At 41.8% G+C, this 26,146-nt stretch overlaps 2 protein-coding genes across 4 annotated transcripts; both read left to right on the top strand.

Annotated features, from left to right (window-relative positions):
• Nucleotides 1–280: 280 nt before the first annotated feature.
• Nucleotides 281–21,139, top strand: topaz1 (testis and ovary specific TOPAZ 1). 3 transcript variants are annotated; one of them, XM_079654691.1, is made up of 20 exons: nt 281–756; nt 2,547–5,130; nt 5,215–5,258; nt 5,516–5,601; nt 6,498–6,568; nt 6,657–6,724; nt 6,848–6,906; nt 8,524–8,610; nt 9,209–9,266; nt 12,495–12,646; nt 13,162–13,254; nt 13,356–13,471; nt 13,970–14,033; nt 14,135–14,306; nt 14,382–14,476; nt 15,172–15,337; nt 15,951–16,103; nt 17,743–17,946; nt 18,561–18,741; nt 20,517–21,139. In XM_079654691.1, exons 1-20 carry the CDS (start codon nt 426–428, stop codon nt 20,713–20,715), a joined length of 4,983 nt encoding a protein of 1,660 aa, XP_079510817.1. In that variant the 5' UTR covers nt 281–425; the 3' UTR covers nt 20,716–21,139. The 3 variants fall into 3 exon arrangements, with proteins under 3 accessions (XP_079510817.1, XP_079510819.1, XP_079510818.1); XM_079654692.1 differs by having other exon boundaries at nt 619–1,205; XM_079654693.1 differs by lacking the exon at nt 8,524–8,610.
• A 374-nt stretch (nt 21,140–21,513) lies between these two features.
• LOC307021160 (uncharacterized protein) lies at nt 21,514–25,923 on the top strand. Its single transcript, XM_079653006.1, has 5 exons — nt 21,514–22,301; nt 23,043–23,624; nt 23,733–23,876; nt 24,542–24,797; nt 24,924–25,923. Exons 1-5 carry the CDS (start codon nt 21,552–21,554, stop codon nt 25,583–25,585), a joined length of 2,394 nt encoding a protein of 797 aa, XP_079509132.1. The 5' UTR covers nt 21,514–21,551; the 3' UTR covers nt 25,586–25,923.
• The last annotated feature ends 223 nt before the right edge of the window (nt 25,924–26,146 follow it).

Below are 26,146 nucleotides of genomic sequence, written 5' to 3'. Positions count from 1 at the left end.
TTTTGTTCTTTGAATTAATCAGAAGAAAACCTCTTTAAAGGGGCCCTATTATTCTTTTTTAGGGGTTTTCCCTTAGTGTTGTGTGTTGTGTGTTTTCACTCCCATGACACCAAAGCAACCTACAATACCTAAAATAATTCATGAAATTACAAACTCTGAACATTTTCCACTTGTATGGCTTCTATAATATATGTCATGTTCTTGTAACTTCAATTTTTCACGTTTCCCATGAGCAATCTTGCGCACGCGCAGAATGAGCGGTATATGGTCAATTAATTTGGGTGTGCATCACAGAAAATGGACGCTATGAACGGGAGCATGTTTGACGTTGTCACGCATGTTTACTCGCCGCACCCTTCAAAGTAACCAGGTCTAGATATATCATTTATCTCCCTTTGATAAGTCGTTTTTTTTTATTTATAAGCATGTCACCCTCTTCTAGCAGGAAAAAACTTAACCGAACCTCGTTGACAAACTTCAGTCTGACGGTGGGGCCGCGGCGTCGACGAAACTTAAAGAATAATTTTGCATCTGAGAAACCAGAGGAAAACAAACTTGTTCCTGAACCTAAAGACAGTAACTCTTTCCAAAACAACAATGCATCCGTGCCATCGTCTTTAACAAACCCCGCAATCGTGACTGAAACGATCGAAGGAGAACCGGAGGAGCCGTGCGTAGGAACGCAAAAGTCAAAATGGAGATCCAAAGCGGATGGTAGCGTGAACGTTATTGATCAAGAGGTACCGTGCACCAGAGGCAAGTTTCAAAAGAGTAAACCAAACACCAGGAGCAAGAGCAAGCTCGGGGTGCACACTTTTAAACAGCTTTGCGACCTCAGATTGAAGTTTACTTGGTGCGTTTGCACGGCTGCAGACAGGAAAAAGGTGGTCAAACCAAAAAGGACATGTCTTGCAGAAAGGACTTGATTAGCCACGCTACAAAGAGTAAGAAGACAAGTGTAGGCAAAAAAAGCAAAATGTCGGTCAAAAAGGAATTGAATAACGAGGCTACAAAGAGTAAAAAGTCAGGTGTAGTAAAATCTGGAAGGTGCAACTCTACACAAGGTGGTGTTAATGGGAAAACTCGCGTTGGTAGAAGAGCCAGGGACAGCAGGTGTAAAGAGAAGGCCAAGTCCGCCTTGTGTGATCCAGATCCGGCTGCTGCACAGACAGGAACACGGTCCTCCATTACCGCGGAACTGTCAAGTAAGGGCCACTTTGAGAGAGTTGTTTGACCATCACTAAGCGTGCACAGAAACTGGCATTGAGATCTAGTAAATGTGTGTTAATTGGGGTTGTTTTGGCAGGAAAAGGCTGTTAGCTAATGTGCTAATTGCATGCGTTTTTTAGAACGTGTTTTATGCTAAGCTAAAGGCGACTAATGTGAATCCCATCGTACAGAGATGGGAAGTAACTTAAGTACAATTTTAAGGTACTTTTCTTAGGTATTTCCATGTATTGCTACTTTATTCTTCGACTCCACTAAATGTATTAAACAGCTTTACCTACTTCAAAAAATAAATCTCTAAAAATGAGCTACTTGCCTAGCCTATAAGTGTTTTCTGTCATTAGATAAGTGACGTCTAATATTAAAACATAAAAAATTGAGGTAATCAACCCATATTTTTATACTGATTTTTAACCCTCCTGTCTTGCTTCTTTCTCCCCCCCTTACTGTTGTGTTCACGGTGGTCTGTTTTAGCCAGAGGTGGGAGAAGTACTTAAGTAGAAGTACCAAAGTGTAGGAATACTCAGTTTGTTACAAGTCCTGTTATCAAAATGTTACTCAAAAGTACTAGCATAAAAATATACTTAAAGTCCCAAAAGTAAAAGTACTCATTATGCACATTTTCCATTTCAGAATAATATATATTATGTGTTTTGATTATAATTATTGATGCATTATTAATGTGTTTTAACAAAGCTGGTAAAGGTGCAGCTGGTTTGAATGACGTTGTATACTGCAGGGTAGCTTGTGAATTTACGTCAGGTGTAACTAAAGTGCCTTGCAATTAAATGTAAAACACAATTTTTAAGATTGAAAGTAGCAAAGTGGTCAGATGTGACCAGAAACAACCAGAAACACGACAGAAGGGTTAAAAAAGATAGTAAACAAAGTAAAGCTCCCCTAAGCTTTTTGTTTCACCTACTGTCTCGCAGGCAATGGCTCAAATGATCCGATGATGCTAACATTGGTAGGTTTATAAAAGGGCTAAGCAATATATTTGGATATGTTATCGTAATCGTCATATCATACTAGAAATCTTCTTAGATATTTAATATCCGAATATCTTAAATGTTGTGTTTTGAAAAGCTGTGTTACAGTACTCATTTTGATTCACCGTCAATGGGCAACTCTACAATATCAAAATTGACGTATTTGTTAGAAAATAAAATGATATTTAGATCACTCAGACCTAGTTTAAATCTGTGGAACAAAAAAAAAACCCACTTAAATTGTGAGAGAGGGGATTTTCTTAGTGCTTAATAATTCCAGATGTTGACTGATGCATTGCATAATTTAACAAGTTTTTTTTTTTTTTACAGATGATGATGAAATTACGCTCCCAAGCCCTGCCGGACTTGCTGGTTCAGATGGGTCTTTGGGAAAGGCTGCCAAATCCTCAGTTGGCAGCCTCTGTGATGACTGCGAATACATGTCCCGTCATCATACGACTTTGGGTGAGCACTGGCAAAAAAGGAGTAGCTGTGGGCCAGAGCATCCTACGGTTAAGGTTGAGAACAATAAAAAAGCCACGGCCACCTCTAAGAAGATTATCATACGGATAGACCAGTACCCGAAGGTGATGCTTTGTGACGTTGCTAAAAAGCGAGAAATGAGAGCTGGATTTTCATTTGAGCCTGGGTGTTTAGGGCATAACAAGCAAGAAATCAAGGAAAGTATTTCGGCTAAAGAAGTTCAGTCTGTCGGTCGTGCTTTGAGTCCTACTGAACACCAGAGCCATCGCACAAATGCGAAGAAAGTATCCAGTCACAAGAGATTTCGTTCCCTGAAGAGTAAAAGTCTTTCTTTTTCCTCACTACGTGAACGCACAGAAAACGGGCAGTTCAAGACTCGCAGTCATGTTAGAGATGTTGAAGAGGATCCTAGCTCTCGATCCAACCTAGTAGGAGAGGAAATCCACAGGGACAAAAGGCTGAAGCTAGGGCATGGTGTTAAAGATGGGACGTTGCCATCTACTCCGGATTTCGAAAATGTCACTTGCGAAGACCAAGCGGAAACAGACTCTGTAGACAAAGAGATGTCTGTTGAAAGTCGGCCCTGTGTAAAGCGTGCAGTTTGTGACAGCAGCTGTTCTGGCTCCGCTGAGAAAGAAAACAATGTCCACAATAGACCTTGTGATGAGAAAGACAACCCCACCAACTCGGATGCAGTAGAAATGTCATCAGAAGTGTTCAGTGAGACCAACGAGGTTGAAACGGAGGAACTAGACTCATTTACCTGCCAGAGAGCGAGGCCCTATATCAGGAACATACAATATTCTTGTGCACGCACTTTTATGTCCTGGCCCTTCCCTACCAGTCGCTTGATCCCAAAACCACATGCCACAGACTGTCAAGCAGAGCCTATTGATCTATCGGCTCAAAATAACAGCAACGCTCCATCCGATCCAATTGAGCCAGGTCCATCCAGCAAATGGACCAATGATGAACTCCCACATTCAGAGGCCTCCTCAATACCGGCGCATCATGTTTCCATTCAAAAGGAAGACAAGCGAGAAGGGAATGGAGAAAGCATTTTAAAGGAGAAGAATAGGCAAACACATGACAATATGTCATCCTTATCTACGGAGTTTGCATTTCACCTTATGGAAGCCGAAGAACCCAGTCTCTCCTTGGATAAGGCTACATTTTCCAACCCAAGTCAGAGAGGAATAGAGACTCAAACTGACATAGTCTTAGCCGCATCTTCGCCAGTTGATAGACCTGAACCGGACAGCTCCACATTGACCCCTTCCCCATCAGCTCTTTGCCTGAGTGACTGTGACACTGCCAATACTTTATCTCCCGTGTCATCTCTGTTCTCACACAGTGGTCCGAGCAGCCTTCCAGCCACAACCTCCTCGCTCCCACTTTCATCGTTCCTACTGAACAAAGTCGAAGGTGTTGAATCAGCTTATTCTGCTTGGATGTCCTCAATCAAAAGTATGGTCAAAGCTGGATATAAAGAATTGTTCACCTGTGAAGAAACCCAAATAAAATCATGGACTTCACCCTCTGCTCCTTCACATAACTCAGACTTCTTTGATTCCTGTCAATCTTCCCTCCTCCTTCCTCAAGTCGAGCAAGAGAGTGACGAAGAACTCCTCACACACGAAACGGATTCGAATGCGTTCATGTTTACACAGATTCTCTCTCCTATCAATTCCCCCCAAGGAAAATCACGACAAAGCCTTTTGCCCCCCCAAAGCCAAGACTGCCCAGGTGACGCAAAGGAGGACCAACACATGGACTCACTCAATCAAGTGTTACCTGAATGTCACATGCCAGAAATTGTCAATTGCAATAATGACAACTCAAAGGATGATCTTGAACATAATAGGGAAGACTTGGAAGGAGTCTCTAAAACTACTCCAAAGGAAGTGGAGTCTTCGCCATACAATAATGAAGAGGTGGAGGATGGTAATGAAGAGGAAAGCCGGGATCAAACCGACAATGAAGATGATGTGGAACAGGGTAACAACAAATCAGATCAAGTTCCTTCCGAGGCTAAGAGAAAGGCGAGCATTGCCTCAGGAGCTCTGACAGAACCCTGCTCTTCTCGCAGCTGTGATGAAGACGATGACGGGCCTCTCAGTGATGAAGGACAGCCAAGTCCTATTGGAGAAGAAGGATCTAGTCCATCTGAAGTAGCAGGCAGTGATGGGGATAAAAGTGTGGAAGAGGATACTCAGCCGAGCGTTCTGGACGATATCACAGCTTACGAACAGGACATCCTAATTGTCGATATTATCCAGGACGACTTCGAGCTGTTCGAAAAGCTGCCCCAGGAGAGAGCGCTGCAGCTGGGCCCCACCCGGGTCACAGAGGCCCCTAAACACAGACCTGTTGGCGTGGTGAAAACACTGATGCCCAGGATAGATGGACCATCACTGGAGTTTAAAGAAAAGTAAGGTCTCTTGTTTAAAAGCATATCCTTACTGAGTTGCATTGCTCATTGCAAATTCAATAAAAAATGTATTTTATGTTTCAGATCGAGCTCAGTTGATATCTACGATGGCAGTACTGATGCCACAGGTAAGACCAGTACGCCAGTCAGAAAATGCAGAGCAATAATCCATCATTTGAAACCAAAACACGACATTTAAAACAATTACCACAGCAAAATACACATTTTATATATATACTTCTCATTCTGAATTCTGCTCAGGGACTTATGCGATAATACAAATAACAAAAAAGAGTAACCTTATGTTAAGAAAAAGAATTAGTTTTTGGTTGTAGAATTGTATTAAACAGATCCTATGGTTGTGTTTTTTTTTTGTGTTTTACAGAACAAGAGAGCAGGACATGGAGACCTCAGCGTAGCAGAAACACGCCCCCCACGCAAAGCAGCACATTGCCTTCGACTGAAAACAAGGTACTGTCTAATGTAGTGTTCTATAGTGGTAAGTAAACACTGTCGTTCACCACTTTATTGCAATGTATCAGGCATTGCTACATAAACATTAACAGGGTTTCTCTCCTGCATAATTGCTCTCTGTGCCTTCCCTCAGGTAAAAGTCCAGAATGAAAAGAGGAGCAGACCCATCATTATTTACAAATAATAAATAACAAAAAGTGTCGGGCACATTTTCAATATAGAAGTATCTAAATTCACATGGGACTTCACAGGATGTTTTAATATCCTGTTCCAGGATCAATTTTGAGAGCTCTGCTTCCATTGCTTGTCTTTTTTTCAAAGCATCTGAATGAAAAACATCTAAATGACATATTTAGGTGTTTATTTTTCTACTCTTTTGTCTATTTCAATCCGTACATATCTCCAAAATTCACCATAATTCAGCATTAATTGCATATTTAGGGAATGGTATGTTCATATTTATGGAGTTGTACAAACAGCTATATCCATAATGCCCTCAAAAGAAAAGCTTTGACTTCATCATTCATCATCAGCAACAAACTAAAAACAAGAAATGTGTTACTGAAATGTATCACATATTAAATATATCATTTGCATAATTGAGAACAAATTCTTCAGGAAGATTGTTACACAAAAATACGTCGTAATGTATTTAACCAACCAGGGAAGATTTATGGTGGTGGTTATTGTTGGTAGTACAATCCAAATTTAAAAAAAGAACATTAGAGCAAACTCATATGTGAAAGGAAAAGTGTTTTCTCTGATTTTCTCCATGAAATAAACATGTTTTACCCGTCTCCCCATCGCGTTATGCTGGGGCAGCTTTTTTAAGAAACTGTTATAATTGATTTGGCTATTAAAAGCGTCCTATCTGTTTCTGTGTTTCCGAACAGAGTCTCCCTGATGCCAACAACAACAACAACAACAACAACAACAACAACCTTGTAAACAGAGTTTTGGAGAGGTAGCGGTTTGCACACATTCTCACACAACATATTCAGCCCACCTTTTTATTTTGTATTGTTTTGTACAGTCACTATGTCTTGCAATAGGAGCCAGCCCATCCAGACGGTGAAGTCCCTGCAAAACAACTTCCCTCCACTCATGACTGCAAGAATTGGTGAGGAGAGAATGACAACGTGTATCTTGCTTGCACTGATAACTCCTCATTTTGTCATTGGCCTGCAGTCCAGTGTTGCTGATTCAGAGTGAAAGCTGCTGTGTTTGACTCTCCTCTTCACAGGGCCCTTGGTCAAAAACCCACCCAACAAGACAGAGTTCAGGTGCCACAAATCTAAGTCTGTAAGTGCTCCATCACGTGAAAAACGGTCACTATCTTCCCTCAGTAAGGCCTCATTTATACACATGATTATTGGCCTAAGCATCAAATCAAGTTTTATTTATAAAGCACATTTAAAAACGAATTTTGGTCGAGCCCAAGTGCTGTACATGTAATAAAGCACACAATAACATATGAAAGAAAAGACAAGACACTTACGGCCCGTCTACACTACAGGCATGAAAAAATCTTGAAGCTGGGCGTGTCTGAAGCTTGGCGATTTTTTGCGAGCAACCAATCACATGAATCTCCCGCCCCCGACATACAAAGCAATAGCAATGTTAAAACGAAGTAAACTGGATATAAACTCTCCAAACAGGCGAAAAAACGATCAGTTTCACCCACTGTCTCTGCCACCTCCCTCCATGCCTGGTTCCTCCGGTTTGTATCCCGGTAAATAGTTCCGGTCGTAAAGAACCGGGTGATTTGCTACCGTAATATCTCGTTTGGAATATGAGGAAATGAACTGCGGTCTGGCTCTCCCAGCTTGCACGCGGTTTGATTGGCTGCGCTTGCACTGGCGGGATTTGCATAAACAGGATTTCATTGGCTGATGCCAAGCATCGAGCCTCAAAAGTTGAACATTGTTCAACTTTTGATGCCGATAGATGCTCGTGATGATTGCAAAGCCATGCCATGCTCCCCACAATGCAGTTCGGCGAAGATTAAAAATCTTCTACGTCACCCCATTCAAGTGAATGGGTGAAGCGTTGAAAGCATTTGTTGATGCCTGTAGTGTAGACGGGCCGTTACAACAGAAATATAAAGACAAAACACAGGGAATTGTCATGGGTAAATAACCATGGGTGTTATTCCCAAGAAACTGACCAAAAAATCTATGCTTCACAAACAACAGTGTTTCCCCAAGGTTTACTGCGTTGAGGGGGTGCTGCCTGAGTGCGAGGGGGGCGGGATATATATTTAAATCCTATGGAGCAGAGAGAGGATTATTGTTATTGATTGATGCATCAGTGTTTCTTAGGGTCAAAAACACTAAACTCACAACTTACAATGAAAGTGTTTAGTTTATTTAATAAATGAGCACATGTTCAATGTGAAAAGTGACAGCAGATAGATTAGTTGCAATTTGGTGATTTAATAAGAAAATAAATTAGACACCTTGAATTTCAGGGGGGCTCCGTTGGCGGGGTAGTTTGTTTAGACACGTTAATCCCAGGTGGTGATTTAATTTTCAGTTAAAAAATTATGTTAATAGTACAAATTAAAAAAAAAAGAACTGCGCTGTTTTTAGGATCTCTAACTTAATGCTAGGGATAGCAGGGGGACACAATCTGGCTGCATACATTACACACGTCTGGTATAACATCTGTTCTTTATGATGTGATTTAAAGATTTCTTTTTTGCCACATTTCTCAATTATAAAGTAGCACAAGATGGTTTCCAGCTGATTTGGAATGAATTATGTAGCGTTAAGTATGAGTTGAATAATTGCCTTGTGACGGGAGATGTATTATGCTTGGTTTGTTAATGATGTTTAATCAAGACCTGTAAAGTGCCCTGGCGCAGCTTTAATTGTAATTGAGTTAATATGTGACTGGTCTCTTTCTCTAAACCCTCAGTACTGCAGACAGTACTTCAGTGATTCGCTGTTCTGTCGATTCAAGGTCTGTCACTTCCAACATGTGCCTAGGGCGGGCGACGAGAAGGTACGCCCTAAGTGAAAATAATATCCTCTCAGCTTCCCAGCATCATGATAAACTGTGAACACACTGGAAGATTGTACAAGTCTGTAGTGTTTTCTTTCCTGTCATCAACTAAAGTAGATGATGAGTCAGTTAAATGGCTGATGCAATAGAAATGGAAAAAACAACTATTAAGCAGAAAGTCATGAGGTGGGTAAAAGGAGCTGATGGGTAAAAGCAACATACTGGAAAGTGTAAGAGTAATTCAAGGGGGCCTTGAATGCTTATTTTCAGGCTCATATTTGTATTTTGTGTCTACTGGGACACGTTTACATGCTTTAATATTCAAGAAGGTCTTCATTTTTCTCATACTGCCTGTGCTGCTGCAGTTCTTTTCGTTATATTTCTATGTTACAGAAGTCCAATCGAGGTATTTAAGGCAGGCGTTAACTAGGCTTTGAAGATCATTGACATGCACAAAGACAACAGACTATGTGCTAAATGTTAAAACTCTAGGTGTTGATCACAGAGGCAACATCACCCTCTGCTGAGCCATAGCTGTATTTTTTTCTACACTTGATTTCAGAAGTATTGAATCCCTGCCCTTGTTTCCCCTTTTTAGTTGTGCATTGAAACTGTGACGCGTTTCGCCAAAAACCCAATGTGCCTTCAGAAAGCAGGTGAGTTTTCAAACTATCTACTAACCTAGACCCCAATTGGCAGTTTTTGCGGTATTCACTTCGAAGCAAGTCACTCTGTTTGAATGTCCTTACCTCATAGTCCTGCACGGGTCTGATTTTCAAGACCCGCACCCGCGACGTGCAATACCGAACCCGCCACCCGCACATATTGCCAATTAGTTCCGCAAACCCGTCGGCACAAGATCCGCAAACCGACCCGAACCCGCATATCCTATGAGCAGTGAAAACGTGCAATTATTAACACACGCAGTTGCATATTTGGCTCAAAAAGCGTGAGATGTTGGTTCTTTTCTCCATCTAGGGTGTCACCAAAAGCCTCCCAGACGTTGGATTTCGCTCTTGAGGAAGTGTTATTGAAAATGCTGTATTCTCCGCTAGAGAGATTCACCTCAGCCATTTCGAATGTGACGTGCTCAGCAGCAGATTGATGCGGTGCAAAGGTTATGAATGATTATGCGGGGGAGAGGTCTGAGGATTTAAACATTAAATTAAATTAAATTATTATTATTTTAATATATTTATTATGCAACACCCGCAAAACGACCCGCATCATCTTTGTTTTACCCAGAACCGAACCCGGAAAAAAGTGTTTGACAAGGTACCACCCGCGAATCACTTTTATTGCGGGTCACCCTGTCGGGTACCCGACCCGATGCAGGACTCTGCCTTACCTCTCCTACATTTTGCCTATGTATTATGAGTTTCATCATGAGATAGATGCTTGCTCTCATACAAAATGCAAAGCTTTTTAGCACTAAATCTGACAGCTGTAGAGCAAAGAGGATGATCCACACGGCTACTAAAGTATAACACTTCACAACAGCAGCAACATTCAGTGTCTTTGTTATGAAAGAGTCCTTCTGACATGTAAAGCTCTAGGGGTGGGGGAAATAATCAATACAGAATAGTATCGCGATACTTTGCGTGGTTATATAGTGTCGATACACTGAAGCCAAGTATCGATATTTTATTATATAAACTATTCATATCGCAAATTAGCTTGGCAAAGATACCCTCAAATTCTGAGTGAGCTAAGAAAATAACTCAATCATCACCTACTTCATGTGCAAAGACCTACAGCGTTGTGGAGAACGAATTATTTTTGTCACATGTTAAAGACACTGGAACCCAATATATCGTGTAATCTTTAAGAAAGGCCTAAAAACCTTTTTATTTAAAAAATTTTTTAAAAGCCTTCGATTAAACGTGTTTCTTTTTTCTATTACGCCCCTTGTAGCACTTTGGGATTAATTGTGGCAATGAAAGGTGCTTTGCAAATAACATTTATTATTATTAATTAGGGATGCTCCGATCGATCGGCCGATACTCACTCTCTGCCGATCGATCTCTCTAAAAATGAAGATCGTGAGAGCCGATCGCATGACGTAGAATACATGGCACTTCTCTCTGTGCGCGGCAAAACAAGCTCGCCAAAATGGCTTCACCAGTCTGGCAGTATTTTAAGGTGTCCGAAAATGACAATAAAATAGCGGTATGCAACGTGTGCGAAGCAGAAATCCTGCAGCTCCACCTGCTGTGACGGACCGGTGAGCGGAGCGAAGCACACACTAAGAGTTAGCAGTGCATGACATTAAGGATTTTGGGAGTGGGCCATCTAAGCTAATTTACAGATGGCCCTGAGCCCAATAGAGATTGCCCTGACAAATGCGCGCGGACGAAATGACGCACGAAGGGTTTGGGGGGCCTCCCCCAAGAACATTTAGATTTTTGCAGGTCTTAGATGCTGTCTGGAGCATTCTCTAGACTGAATTATAAGATGAACCACCACAATATTATATTGTACAATTTCAATTTTATTCTTCATTTCACTTGTTTGTTTGCTCGCTTGCATGCCCTGCATAGCTATAAGAAATATTAAGTTGTTGGTCAAGACACTTTCCATCTGTTGAAGGCAAATGCCTTCAACAGATGTAAAAAAGTAGAAAACATTACATTCAGTTGTAAGTGCCAAAACAAACATTATTTACACTATTATGGCCCCTGTTAAAAATGTTTGTAATGTTATCTACTGTAAGTTGGTCGAAAGAATGCCTCCTCATCCAGAAGCTGACTGAGCAGACCCGAGCTGCCGAGTGCATCCGCGAAGCACACACAATGGTGACGTCAGTGTTCCCGTTAGCAAGCAAATCTAAATCTCTTCGGTCAAAATAATTTCCCTTTTAGCGCAATACCGCTTCAGTTGCGCCACTTATGTGACAGACAAGAAGAGTATGTGACAGACAAGAGTAGTCAATTCTAATGTGTAACACTTAATGTGGAGAAAGAGATGTGCTGTATGGGTTGATTGTGCGTTGATCTGTTGCTAATGCCTCGGGGTTCCGGTGGGCATGTAAACAAATACATAATGCTGCGCTATACTTTGTGGCCTCACCCGGTTGCATAGCGACACTTATTGTTTAGATGTCTTTTAATAAGCAGGTAGTCCTATCATTAGCTAGAACTAGCTGGATCTGATCGATATGGACATAAACTCGAGTGTAGTCTAATCTGACGGGAGAGAGAGATCAGCTGCCGCTGATGAGTCGACACACAGCTCTGCATGATCACATGCAGCGGTGAGCGAACAAAACACACACTTCAGGTTAGAATATCACACGTAGCTATTTTATTTTATTATCCAAGGTTAATGTAATCTGGAATAATGTACTTTATTTGAATGTAATAATTATGTTGGTTGTTGTTTGTGGAAGCTCCAGTGAATGAGCCCCATTAACTGAGTTTTAAACAACACTTTAAATGGAAGATCCCCATTGGCCCCGCCCACTCGATCGGATCGGTATCGGCCGATACTGATTCCGGCGATCGACCCCAAAATTGGCGATCAAAGCATCCCTATTATTAAACATATATATCAATATATATGCGCAATATATCTTATTGCAATACTTAGCACATTGTAGAATTGCTATCGTATCGTGGCTTAAGTATCGTGATAGTATCGTGTCGTGGGGAGCCTGGTGATTCTCACCCCTATAAAGCCCACGATAGACAGAAACTGCTAAAACAAGCTCCTCTACTTTCAACAGTGACATCACCAGTGCCCTTTTATAAGAAGTTGAACGATTTTCTTGACTAGAAGCGTTCTGTGCAGCCTCATAAGATGGCAAAGCGTTTAGCCGTCAACATCATAATCCTTCTTCTCATTGGGAAATATTGAATATATAAACCATGTGTTTCTGTCTCTAGGAGCTGTGTATACAGGATACTTCCGGAACAACCCACCAGGAATGTATTTCTCCAAGCCCGTGCTCCTCACCCTCCTCTGGGCTCTGCTCAAAGCCGGCATGCTGTCAGAGGTCTTCTCGGTTCTCAACGTCAGCCTGGCTCACAAGATCGTGGTCAGTGTGGTTTTCATCCATGTTATTAACAATAATGTCACCCTGCAGTGTGGCATGTAATCCACCAGAGGGCAGGGCATGTTCTGTTTTAATATAGAGAAGAACTCAATGGTACCACCCTGAACTCTCACGTATTCTGCGACAGCCTGCTTTCTGTTATTATGTTCAGAATATCTGGAATATATAATATAATCCCAGACACCTGCAGGTCCGCTGCAACTCTCACTATTTTAAAATCCAGGCCGATGATTTTTCTTCTGGCTGTCGCTTTATTTAACCTATTCATATCTTAAACTGCACTGTCACTTTTTTTAGTCTGTGTTATTCTACGTTAGCTTGTTATTATTAAGTGTATTCTTTTAGCTTCTTTTAAATGCCATTTTAGCATTTGTTTCTGCTGCACTATTTCTTAATGCTCTTAATGTTTTTCATTTTTGTAAAGCACTTTGAATTGCCTTGTGTTGAAAGTGTTAAATCCCAATTATTGATAAAAACTAGGGGTGTTTTCTTTCTAGCCTGGCTCTGAGTTCCTGTTGGCCCTCTTCAACATTGTGAAAGAAAAGAGTGTCACAGGTGTTGTACCTGAACTCAGGCAGCTCACAAACAAGGTATTTCAGCTCACACGCACCTAACCTCACTGTAAGGCACTGAAATCCATTTTTTAAAATTTTCTATGAAGATGTAATTGTGCATATTTGTTGATTGACAGATGGCCAGTGCCGGCTTGGTGCTGCATTTCAACAGCTTCGACAGCGGTAAAAACACTCCTGAGTTCCAGCAGACGGTCAATCCAAACTCACTTGTTTCAGTGCCTGGTAACCACAAGTAAGTGGAAGCTCAACATGTATCGCACTAGAATAATCAATTATCATCCATTCTCCATTCTTTATTGATTGATTCTTGACAAATAAGTCACTTAATTACTCTTTATACTTATATATATATTTTTTGAACTGTTTATTTTCATTTTTACAAATCAAGACATATCCTGACATAGGACTTTTCCATTCAAATGACAAATAATAATATGGTGAAACAGAATATGAAATAAAGTCAAACAGTTACAAGTTTAACATAAGGAAATAATATAAAATTAATAATAGTAAAGTAAATACAAATAAATAAAAGCATTTTACACGAGGAGTGACATCTTCAGCAGAGCAGGATCACTTTTCACAGCGACGTTTTCCATAATGTCTTCTTTTGAAACTCAATTAAGTTAAAACAACCCTTTTCAACTAGCTAGGCATCCTTTTGATAAAGGAGTCCATTCTCATTTGTAGACTTGCCGTCATCTTGTCCTCTTTATACTTATTTACAAAGGGTACCCCCGAGTGCACCCTTCCCAGAGTGCCTGAATGTGGACGACTCCATTGTGGAAATAGAGGTCAGTGCTTCTCTTCACGATATTACTTTTGTCAATTTCTCCGAGGAGGAAATGGTTTAGTATTCAGGTCTGCCTTTGTCTTGTTTTGTTCTGTCTGTCAGCTGTGTGCCAAGCTGGAGGACTGGAGGAGGATGGGGAATGTTTTCCGCTCCATTTGTCAGGTGTCCAGACATCCCTACGAGTTGGGGCGAATCAGCGGATGCATCGCCACCGCGCTGCTCTCTGAGAGCAAAGACAAGCATTCGCTGCCCTTTGCTACCTTCGCTGAGTCGGGTAAAAACTTTTACTTTGAATGCATTTGTTTCCCAACATGCTTCTGTATAGTAATCCTGATTATGTGATTTTTAGTGTGTAAGGGGGGAGATGACCTGGTCGGGAATTCTTTGGGCAGAATTGGGGTCTCGCTCATGTTGAGATACCACAAAACTCAACAATGGTCAAAGGTAAATAAACAGTTTGTTTCCCCCTCCTATCTCCTATGTGTGCGTCTGTAAATCGGTCTTCATGTTACAGGGAATGTCTTTACTTATGGAGCTAGCTATGATCTAAATATAGTGCTGCAGTAATAAGTCCTAAAACCCCGAAAATACTTAGCATCCCACCCCTTTCGGTTCCCTCGTCTCAAAATCATTGTTTTTTTGTATGTGTTTGTGGTTGGAAGCCTGAAATAAGGTCTGCGGTCAACACAAGCTGAACAGATTTACACGTTCAGTAAATACTCCACTCGTCAATGTCCGAAGCTTCTAGTGTCATAAAAACGGCTGATCGTAGTGAATAAAACTACTAAACGTCATCACGCTGACACAAGTCCATCTCTGGCTTGCATATACAGTACGCTTCAAAAATCTCAAAGTGGTGTTAATAAGTGGTCCGGGCCTTGGCCTACCAAAATACATCATCACTGCACCGCTCGATAAACTACACCAAAACAAACATTTGAATAAATTAAATCAGCTTTTTATTGTTATCATAGTACAATCTTTATGGTTTGATATTAAAGTAATACTGCCGATTGACAAAAACAGGATTACCTTTCTAATCACACAACATAGTATTGTTGTTATTTTTGTATAATTCAAGATGCACCATTGTCTGTAAATGCCATTTGGTATCGCCATGTCTGTGTGGTTTCATGTAGGGTCGGAGGGTGGTGGATGTGCTGTCCTCTTCCAAAGTGGACTACTCCAAACTGAAGGGTTTTTTCGGGAACGAGAATGGAGCCTCGCGCTGCTCCCTGGTTACCGTGGCGGCTGAGCTGCTCCTCCTGAGTGGCAGCGTGGAGGGAGCGCTGAACACACTGCGAGGTAACTGACCCCAGAGTTAATAGGTTTTCTATGATTGCTCCAGCTCCCCCCATAATGCATCAAAATGTAACCGTTGTTTCTACTCAACAGCAGTCAGTGTCATGCACAAAGGTTTTTTTGGAGATGGATTCTGTTCTATGCAAAAATAAAAACCTTTTTGAACATTATTTTGACTCTGAATTTGAGTTCAAGGTCCAAGGCTTTTATTAGTCATACGTACATAGCTACAGTGTAGTTATGACGATGAACATTTTAGGTCACAGGTTCCTCCAACAGTGCAACACAATAAAAACCGAAAAGATAGTGCAAGTAAATACAAAAAGAAAAATAGTGCAATAAGAGTCTATATAGAAGTGATTGGAATATGATATATTGGATAAATGATTTGTTAGTTGCAGCCAGATGAATGTTATTTCAAAAGTTCAGGTATTTAATTAGTTGGATGTAGCTTAGCCTGATATAACATTACGCCAAGAAAAGATGCATACTACAGCTCTACACTTTAACCCTACTGTATATTGTTATTTTGTGTGCTTTTAGCCTTAGAAATATGTTTTTAAAATGTTAAGAATTTAGTCTTTTTAATTAATTTCTTCTGCGTCTTTGAATTCAGAAAACAAATGGTTCCTGTGTTCGTCGTTGTGGCCGTGTGACCCTGCCGATCTGGAGAGTAGAAGTCGTGTGTTGATGCGTCTGGCCGGGGAAACCTCTCACAGAGACACGCTGGAGGTCCTCTGTAATCTGCCTGGACTCAAAGAGCCAAACGGTGAGAGCAACATAACAGAGCTAACAGGAACCACCGCTCAGTGGTTGCTAACGGCTAACGTTAGCTAGCTCTCCTGCTGATTTCAACACTGATTCTTAGTTCACAACGCAGCAAGGGAGAAATATATGTATCTATCCCAAACACATGTTCAGTCATCCTCGGTATACAGTCAGTCTCTATATTTACATTAGAGGAATTCTGATAATAATTGTTTCCTGTAAGATACGAATATGTTTACTTTGTGTTTATTCTGTTGTTTCAAAGTTATATTGTTTCTGCTCCTAACTTAATTTAGCCTGTGTTTCAAATATTGAATTCTAATTTGCCTTTTATAAATTTAAAGACAAACAGGCTGGCAGCAAAAATGTATAGCTATTATAATTATTTGCAAGTCCTATGACCTTTGAAATGAACAGATGGTCCACCCATGGGACCTTATTTAGGAAAAATTATGTATTGAAGTCAATGGGGAGAGAAAACGTATCTTTCGATCCTGTTTGAATTGTGCCACGAATTACACATCTGATGTTTGTCAATCTTAAAAAAGAATTTCCATTTTTAAAAAAAAAAAAAAAAAAAAAAAAAAAGTCACAGTTTGTCGTAAAACTGTTGAAATATAACACTATGAAAAATACGCAACTAGAAAGACTACAAATCCCAGAATCTCGGTCCCGCATCCTGGCTCTTACGGAACCGACTAACTCCCCTTGTGTGTATGTACAGCTCTCAACATGCCCAGACTTAGTGATTTTCACCTCTTTTAATACTTTTCGCTTCATTCTGAAAGAAAGAAGTGAAATGTACCAACGTGACGGCCGTCATGGTGTGTGGTGCGAGACGGGAGATGTAGTTCATTGAGCGTTTCACACAAAAAAAGTGTTACTTCACAGTTTTAGGACACATTTTTATTTTTTTGACTTGCAAAATTCTGTTTTTAAATTGACAAACATCATACGTGTAATTCGTGGCACAATTCAAACGGGATCGAAAGATAATCTTTCTCTCCCCATTGACTTCAATACATAATTTTACCGAAATAAGGTCCCATGGAGGTCCCCCGAAAAGGGAGGGACTTCGCCTCTCTATAGGATATGTATATAACAATATATTGAGCAGACTTTAAAGTATCTAAGGCAGAGGTTGCGCTAGACTTTTTCGCTGCCCGCCATTTTGACGGACAGGATCGTTACATTTCCGTCAAAATGCACCATTACCCGTCGGCCCTTACACAACTCTGACGAGGGGGGGGGGGGTAGAGAGAGAGCACGTTCGTGAACTGTCAACGGGGGGGGGGGGCGCTCGTGAACTGTTAGCGCCGTGTTATGCATGCCCACTGCACCTCGCGGGAGCACGCACAGCGTAAAACTTGCAGACATTTCAATGATCTGTACGGCAAAGTTTGGTTTGGAAACGGTATCATTTCCTTTTTGGCGGGCATGCATAACACGGCATAACACTGCTTTCAGATTTTTCCGTCATTGTTAAAAAAAAATCGGGAAATATTCAGTTAGCGCGACCTCTGATCTAAGGTAAGTGCAGCAGTTAGATTTGATGCAAAGCTAAAGGATGTATCCCCATGTGTTTCTGGCTGCAGCCCTAATTAAGATTATATTCTTTTATATTTTTTGTTTTTCCTCAGACATGGTCGGCATCACCAAGTATGATCCTCTGTTTAACTCTCACCTGCAAGTGTGCGTGGACCGACAGATTCTCCCCGTAGCTTCAGACACCGCGGAATTCATGCTCACTAAGAAACTGTCCGTGGATCCTCTTCTGCTGCAAACGCTCCTGAACAAACTGGGAAAGCAGAACCTCTGGCCCCGCGCGCGGAGAGCCTTCAGTCGTGAGTCCTGCCCTCCGGTTTATTGGCTGCTCTGTTTAAATATTATTATGGATTCAGGATGCTCTGATTCTAGCGATGTTGATAGTAACAATTCGGCAGATTTTTTCGATACTCATACCAATGTTTTTTGTAGTTATTTATAATTGTTTGTTATTTTATCCCCCTTCAGGGCCAGGTTAAGAAAGACCTCTTCATTATAAATAAAATAACAGATAAATATCGTCTTTATATGTTGTATGAGGATAGCAGTCAACAAGGCGGAAAACCGACAGTATATTTTATATTGTTGTGTCGATTCAGTTGTCGTGTGTTACCTGTCGGAGAGAAACCATTATTTATTTATTTGTATTATCATTCATTTGACCTCCTTGTGTCTATTAACCTGATACAATTTTATATTTTGCTGCATGTACCCGTAAAGTTCTCAACAAATAATCTGAGGGGAATTTCTTGTTGTTTATTTTTAACTTGTGAGCTGCATGTGTTGAATGAAAAGTGCTATATAAATAAAGCTTTATTATTATTATCTCTAATGTGGAAATGATTAGCCGAGTTAATTACTTTTACATTCAAACTTTTGTATTCACCGTTGCATCCCTGTGTTTATTCTTCAGACTCCCTGACTTCGGGCTACTACCCGGAGGTGTCCACGGGCTTCATGGCCCTGATGGTGCCCTGCTCTCTGGGGGAGGTGGAGCTGGCTCTCTGCTTGGAGATGTTCGTCACGGTCAAGGCTACGGACATCTTGCACCTATCAGAGACCTCCACTTCCTGTCTCAGTATCACCCTCAAAAGGTAAGACGAGAAGGGTTTATTTAAATAGCACATTTCAACAAAAAGTACTTTTTAAAAACCATTAAAAGCATAGACAGATTGCAAAAGAAATGCACAAAGAACTTCCTCTGAGCGCCAGCATCTTCACCAGTAAGAACAGAGCCAATACCGTTGCAACCCACCGCCTCCTCCCAGCGTCTTCTTTTCTGAGCGCTCATGGTTTTCAGAAACACGCTGTTGAAGTCACTTTAGAAAATGGAGGTGAAGCTTGTTTTCGGCCGTGTCTCTCAGACGGAAAAGCCAGTTTGATAGAGCAGATCGGCCAGCTGTTGCTGCATTTTGTAATATTTATCGCATTTTATTCCATTCTTTTTAAATGATGTAATTCTTGTAGATCAGGGGTCGGCAACCCCTGGCACGCACGCGGCACCGTAACCAGTGGCACACTAGGAATAAGTGGAATAAGTGTGCAAAAATATTTAAATTGTATTTTCGGATCCTGAACGAGACCGCCGCCAGAGCGCGTCTCCCCGTTACCTGCAGAAGGAAGCCATGCACGTAACGCAGCCCCGCTCTCTTTAACTCCAGGTGACTTTCTGCCGCTTTCCTCCGTGGTGCAGTGCTGATCGTTTCACCACGGAGGAAAGCACTTCACTAATTGCAGTACCCATAAGGAGCTGTACAAATGCCGCAGTTTTTGCGTGGCTGTGTATTTAGTTGAAAGCCCAGTGGCGATCTGCTCATCTCTCATCGAAATAACAAGCTACAAAGGGGCGGACTGGCCATCTGTGTGTTGAACTTTCCTGTCGGCTCCCAGACCGTAGTCGAGGAGGGCAGAAGCAACAAGCTTCAGGTTCAATAACCTACTTTAGCTTAAATGACTGGAGAGAGGCGAGCTCTTCTTGGGAGGCCGTTGCATTTATTTAGCTGTTCTTCTGTTTCACAAAATACATCACAGACCTCTGTTTTTCTGCTGCCTCGTTTCACTTCCAGAAACATACACACGTTCCCTCACTGTCGCTCTACCATCCACAAACACACATGCACAAGCCATACCCCTCTTTCTCTCTCTCTTAAAGGGACAGCGACCTCATCTCACTCTGCATGACCCTAATATCATAACATGTGTGCTCTGGAAAATCACAGAACGGACGATCGTCCTTATTATTATGCCGTTTAAACCAATTGTTTAAATGTGTTTGTTAAATTCGGCATCATGTAAGTTGCGCTGACAGGTCCACACACTGCGTCCCCGCAGCGAGGCTGATAGTTGACGAGCGTCAAGCTCCTCAACCCCCCCCCCACCGTTGATAATTCTCGATCGTTGGCACGCTGATAACAATTTATTTTTAAAATGGCACTTCATATGAAAAAGGTTGCCGACCCCTGGTTGACTGTCAAAATGCTGCTGGGGACAAAACAATTTCCTAACTTGCGATAAATAAAATATCCGTCCATCCATCCAATCAAATGTTAATAGTCATGTGGACACAGGCCTTAAGATAAGAACAGTTAATGAGTGTGTTTGTGTGTGAGGTCGCTGGTTGCATCATGTGGAGGCGTGTGGCGCAGTGGATAGAGCGTTGGTGTTTGGATCAGGGGAGCACAGGTTCAAACCCCGCTGCAGTCAGCATGTCGTTGTGTCCCTGAGACACTTCACCCCAAAGTGCTCCTGTGGGGATTGCCCACAGTATGGAAGTATGTAAGTCGCTTTGGATAAAAGTGTCTACAAGTGACATGTAATGTGATCTGTACGTACCTGACGCTGCTTCCTCCTCCTCCTCCTCCTCCTCCAGGACTCAGAACTGTGAGAGCGAGTACCTCTCCGCAGGAAGCCGCCTCCTCTCCGCAGCGTGCAGGACGCTGCCCAAGCTGGTCATTCACTACACGGCCGTTAACTCGTCTCAGGATCAGGTTTTCACTCTGGACGTTTTCTCCGCTCGTTCCTGGCTCCGCCACAATCACCTGTGGGCCAATGAGGTGTGGACGCACTGATCCAAAATGATAATTCCTCCGCAGTTCCGCTGACATAATTAACTTTCATTTTTACCTTAGAACTGCTTTTGTTCCAGAGGCTGTGGTTGACTGGGAAATCAACCAATGAAATCAGCAAGACGAACGCATTTACATTTCTGTTGGCTGTCATATTGAAATGTAGCCTTTGACCAAGAAGAAGAAATTCACAACCAAAGATGGACACCAGACATTTTCAATGATTGATTTTTATACAAAGCTAATACCTCGTTTTTGTTCAAATTTTGTTTTAAATATGTTAAGGATTTTTATGTTAATTGTGGTTTCCTGAGAAGTTATTTTAGCTGATTTGTCTTTGATTTATGTCAATCAGTGTTTTGTGTGATTTGGAAAAATAATTAATCTGGCAGGGTGGTTGTTTTCTTTAACAAAAATGTACAATGTGTGTATACAGGGTGTCCGCGCGGTAGTAAAAGGTAGTAAAAAGAATCTACCCAAATTAAGGCCCTTGAAAGGTAGTAAAAGGTAACAAACGCAATTTGACTTGGTAGTAATTTTTTTAAAACTCTGCCTCAATATATAATGAGTTTCCATTGTTTGCTTATGATTTGTGTCTGCATGTTTGAATTTCATCTAGCCTACGTAGTTTAAAAATATATACGGTGCTAACAGGACCTGAGTGAGGCGTAGTTGATAGCAATGACGTAGAGGTAACCTGTGTGGACTTCATAGCCTATCAGCGACGCTTACAACATTTTCCGCCTTTTTCCAACAATTGACGTTAGCAGAGCCGCCTTTTGCCACAGTTGCAATCTACTTTTTCTGATGTTAGCAAATTCGAGCAAATTTAGTGTGAAATGGGGAAGTGCAAGTTTTCGCAATTATGGGTTGATGACCCCTTATATAAAGACTGGCTTAAACCCGTCATAGGAAATGACCGTGAAGCATTTTGCAGTGTCTGCAAAAAAACTATAAATGTTACCTGGAACGGCATTACTGCTATCAAGTCCCACAGTGGATCGGCTATACACCAGCAGCGGCTTCGGGTGAGGGGGGGACAGCTGCCGATTTCGTTGTTTTGCGATGCTAGCAGCAGCACCACACAGATCGCGGCAGATCATGCCAACTTATCAGCAACAGTCGCACCACCTCGGCAGCAAACCAGTGCCACCAGCACCACCACGGCTGCGATAGCCAAACAGCAGACGTTACCGCCACAAACATCAGCCCTCAGGGCTGAGGTTCTCTGGTGCCTGAACACAGCAGCTAACCATCATTCATTCAATTCGAATGAGGGCATTGGGGAATTGTTCGAAAACATGTTCACTGACTCCGACATAGCCAAAAGTTTTGTTTGTGGCAAAGATAAGACATCGTATATCCTTGGATTTGGCATTGCTCCACATTTTAAGAAGCTTCTTATAAATAGCATCAATGCTTCTGGGCCATATGTTGTCATGTTTGACGAGTCTCTGAACCAGTCCGCCAAGAAGAAGCAAATGGATATTCACGTTCGGTTCTGGAGAGATGACCGCGTGACGTCTTCATATTTTGGGTCACAGTTTCTTGGACATGCAAGGGCTGAAGACTTGCTGCAAAGCATTAAAGTGAGTTGATATTTTCTTGTTTGTTCTTTCTTATTGTCGTTATATGCCCATTTGAAAATGTTTATGTCATAGTTAGCCTAAGCTTTAGCCTACACGACGTGTGTGTCGGGTGTGTTTTGTGACCCTGCAAGGCGATATCAGTCGCTTTGCGCTCAATGCTATTTTGAGAAAATCCACGGTAAACAAACATCCGGGTTAAAATGTTGAATTTCATGTTTTCGCATAATTTGACAGTATACAGTCTACATATCATTTCATATCGTGGACAAATCACGGAAAAACATACGTTTTGACTGTTAAGCCCGGTGAAGATGCAACACATTAGCAGTCATACCATTTGTCAACGCCGCTTAAAAAGGTGATTTTCTCCTCTTCTAGCATTATCATGACAGGAGAACCATGCCACTTTGGATACAGTTATCTTAACGATTGTTCTAGCAATAGCCTCAATATACATATCGTTGGAAAGCTTAGTTTATGGCCGTTCATATGAGAACAATAACTTCGTTTTGTACATTTTACCAAAGCGACTGGTTTCGCCTTGCAGGGTCACATTTTGATGAAGGATTTGGTTAATATTTCTGAAAGATGCATACTGGTACTACAAAGGGGGAAACACGTTTGACTTATACTTACTGGCACTGTATTTACTGTCTATCTATTGTCTATTTTATGAATAACCAAAAACCACAGGACAGATTAAAATTTTCAATAAACTTTGTTTTTTGTGACAATTCACAGGAATGTGTTGCACAACTCAACTTGAGACACCTGCTGTCTGTCAGTATGGATGGCCCAAATGTCAACTTCAAGCTGCTGAAGCTCCTTCAGAACGAACATTCAGAGCTTCATGGGGATGCACAACTCATCAGTGTTGGCAGTTGTGGCTTGCACACCCTCCACAATGCCATGAAGGCAGGATTCGCAACATGGCAGGTAGACAAACTGTTGCGAGCTATGCACTACATCTTCCACAATGTTCCTGCCCGTAGAGAAGATTACACCGCCACCACAGGATCTTCTACCTTTCCCCGATCTTTCTGTGGCCACAGATGGGTGGAAAATGTCCCTGTGGCTGAGAGAGCTGTCGACATTTGGCCTGTGCTTTTAACATATGTTGATGCTGTTCAGAAGAAAAAGGTGACAAACCCAAACACGGCGTCATATGATATCATTTTGGCAGCACGGGATGATAATTTGATAATTCCAAAGCTCCAGTTCTTCTTGTCAGTTGCACGAAGCTTCAACCCCTTCCTGACCAAATATCAGACCGACGAGCCTGTGCTGCCCTTTTTTGCTAAAGATCTGAAAGAACTCCTGATGGTAAGAAATGTAATTCCTGTAGAGTAACTGTCTTTATTTGAATGTGATTAAACTGTATCAGTTGACAGGTGTGACTTGATTGCTAACAGTTTTTGTTGTTCTTTTAAGGCTTTACTGCGGCGATTTGTTAAAAGGGAACTTATACAGGACCGAAGCCCACTGCAACTTATCACAATCCAGGTGTCTGAGGAGAAGAACTGGGTGGCTCTGAAAAATGTGGACATCGGCCTGGGTGCTGAATCTGCCATCAAGGTAATTACTGCAGATACTTTCAATGTCATACATGAAATGTGCTGTCGGCACAAATAAATAGTTACTTCGAACTATTAGGGTAGAAAATGAATGAGTAACATTGGGCATTATTTAACCACCTCTGTGGTAAGCAATATAGCTATCGTAATTGTGTGGTTGTTAATGGTTATCTTTCAAACTTCAGTGGTCTTCACCACCAGGCCTTTGGCATTGAGGCTTAAACTGAACCACAGCCATGAGGATATACCAAACCTCTTTCTCACTCTGGTTAAATTGTTAGGATTGTTTTAAATGTGTAACTTGTCATAGTTTAATTTCCAATCATAGCAGTGAATGTTTATGCATCCTGAACTCATCCTGAACTATACTCACATATCCCATCACTCCCCCACCCACCCACCCACACACACAAACACACCCACACCCACACCCACACACACACACACACACACACACACACACACACACACACACACACACACACACACACACACACACACACACACACACACACACACACACACACACACACACACACACACACACACACACACACCCAGAGAGCAGACAACCAACATCTTTTCCCCACAGGTTTTACACAAGTATCTCTATATATGTGACAAATAAATATCCTTGTATGAACATTAATGTTCTCTATTTGTTAGGCCCTTCAGAGCAAACCAGGAGGCAAGATAGGGGAGCTCTCTCTGCTAACCTTCAGGAAAGAATGTTTGCAGTGCCTTGTTAAGGTTGTCATGAAATTGCAAGACAAATCCCCCCTAAAGGTTCCAATGGTTAGGCACATTGCATGCCTTGATCCCACACAAATCCACCAAGAACCGGAGTGGTGCATCAAGCAAATGAAGAGTGTAGTGCAGACATTCCTTCAGGGAAAGAGATTGACAGGTGGCATTCCAGCTGGTAAGAAAAAATACAGTATGTCTAGGGACAGGGAAGGTCATTCAAATGAAGGCCATGTTCTAAGGGTGTTCTACTTTGAAATGTACTTAAATGTCATTAATGATTATGTTTTTGTCAATATTGTAGGTGATGTTATCATTCAACAGTTCGAATCGTTGACCTCTGTGGAAGGACGGGATGAACGTTTCCTGGCTTTCAAGCCACTGAAGGACCGCCTTGATGTGTTCTTCTACACAACCCTCAGCAGGCCTTACCCTGACTTGCTGCAGTTTTGCCAGAGTCTCCTCCTTCTTTCCCATGGCCAAGCCACTGTGGAAAGAGGATTTTCAGTGAACAAAGAGGTGGAGACATGCAATCTCCATGACCGCACACTGGAATCACTGAGACTAGTTTGTGACAGGATCAACAGTTGTGGTGGTGTTTTGAAAGTGCCCCTCACAAAGGAGCTCCTTGCCTCTGCCTCATCAGCTAGATCCCAGTACAGACTGTACCTTGACAGTGAAAAGAAAAAGAGAGAGAGTGCTGCCCATGCTCTGAGGAGGAAGGCAGTGGGGGAGGAGCTTCTGGACCTCAGAAGACAGGAAGAGGTACTTCGCCGTGTTTGTCACTCACTGGAAAAGGACGCGGACAAGTTGGCCGAGCAGGCTGAGGGAAAGGCTGGGTCCAAAATGGCTGAACTGATAATCAAGTCCAATACCCTTCGCAGAAGGCGGAAAGAAAAAAAAGAAGAGCTCTGCAAATTGGAGAAAATAATTGAAGATAAGTCCTCACAACTGAGACTTCTGTGACTGTACACCCCTCACAGTTATTGTTTTAAATGTTTCTCTTAGATACAATGTAGATTGCAACAACTGCACACAGGCACACCCACAGACGAATGCAGGCACACGCACACACAAACACACACACACGTACACCCCTACAGTTATTGTTTTAAATGATTCACTTAGATACAATGTAGATTGCAACAACAACAACATCCATACAAAGGCGCACCCACAGACATGTGCATACATGCACTCCTCACACACGTTATTGTGTTTAAATATGGTGAATGTTATATTGAAGCAGATCTTTGAAAGCTGTAGTCCTCAGAGCATATTGTTCATTAAAGTTATTTATTTGATTGATTTTCAATTTTTTTCATTAATACGCATTATTAATACGCACCAGTAACTGCTTGTGTGTGTGTGTGTGTGTGTGTGTGTGTGTGTGTGTGTGTGTGTGTGTGTGTGTGTGTGTGTGTGTGTGTGTGTGTGTGTGTGTGTGTGTGTGTGTGTGTGTGTGTGTGTGTGTGTGTGTGTGTGTGTGTGTGTGTGTGTGTGTGTGTGTGTGTGTGTGTGTGTGTG

The sequence above is a fragment of the Notothenia rossii genome, assembly GCF_949606895.1.
Source record: "Notothenia rossii genome assembly, chromosome: 10".
NCBI lineage: Eukaryota > Metazoa > Chordata > Actinopteri > Perciformes > Nototheniidae > Notothenia > Notothenia rossii.
This window is presented reverse-complemented; position numbering and strand designations above follow the sequence as displayed.

What these genes read in the sequence shown, in the direction of transcription:
- topaz1 (XM_079654691.1), top strand. Translation starts at nt 426, where the DNA reads ATGTCACCCTCTTCTAGCAGGAAAAAACTTAACCGAACCTCGTTGACA. An exon ending in AGAGGTACCGTGCACCAGAG is followed by an intron (nt 757 to 2,546) that starts GCAAGTTTCAAA and finishes TTTTTTTTACAG; the next exon opens with ATGATGATGAAATTACGCTC. An exon ending in AGCGCTGAACACACTGCGAG is followed by an intron (nt 15,338 to 15,950) that starts GTAACTGACCCC and finishes CTTTGAATTCAG; the next exon opens with AAAACAAATGGTTCCTGTGT.
- LOC307021160 (XM_079653006.1), top strand. Translation starts at nt 21,552, where the DNA reads ATGGGGAAGTGCAAGTTTTCGCAATTATGGGTTGATGACCCCTTATAT. An exon ending in ACTTGCTGCAAAGCATTAAA is followed by an intron (nt 22,302 to 23,042) that starts GTGAGTTGATAT and finishes GACAATTCACAG; the next exon opens with GAATGTGTTGCACAACTCAA. An exon ending in GTGCTGAATCTGCCATCAAG is followed by an intron (nt 23,877 to 24,541) that starts GTAATTACTGCA and finishes TCTATTTGTTAG; the next exon opens with GCCCTTCAGAGCAAACCAGG.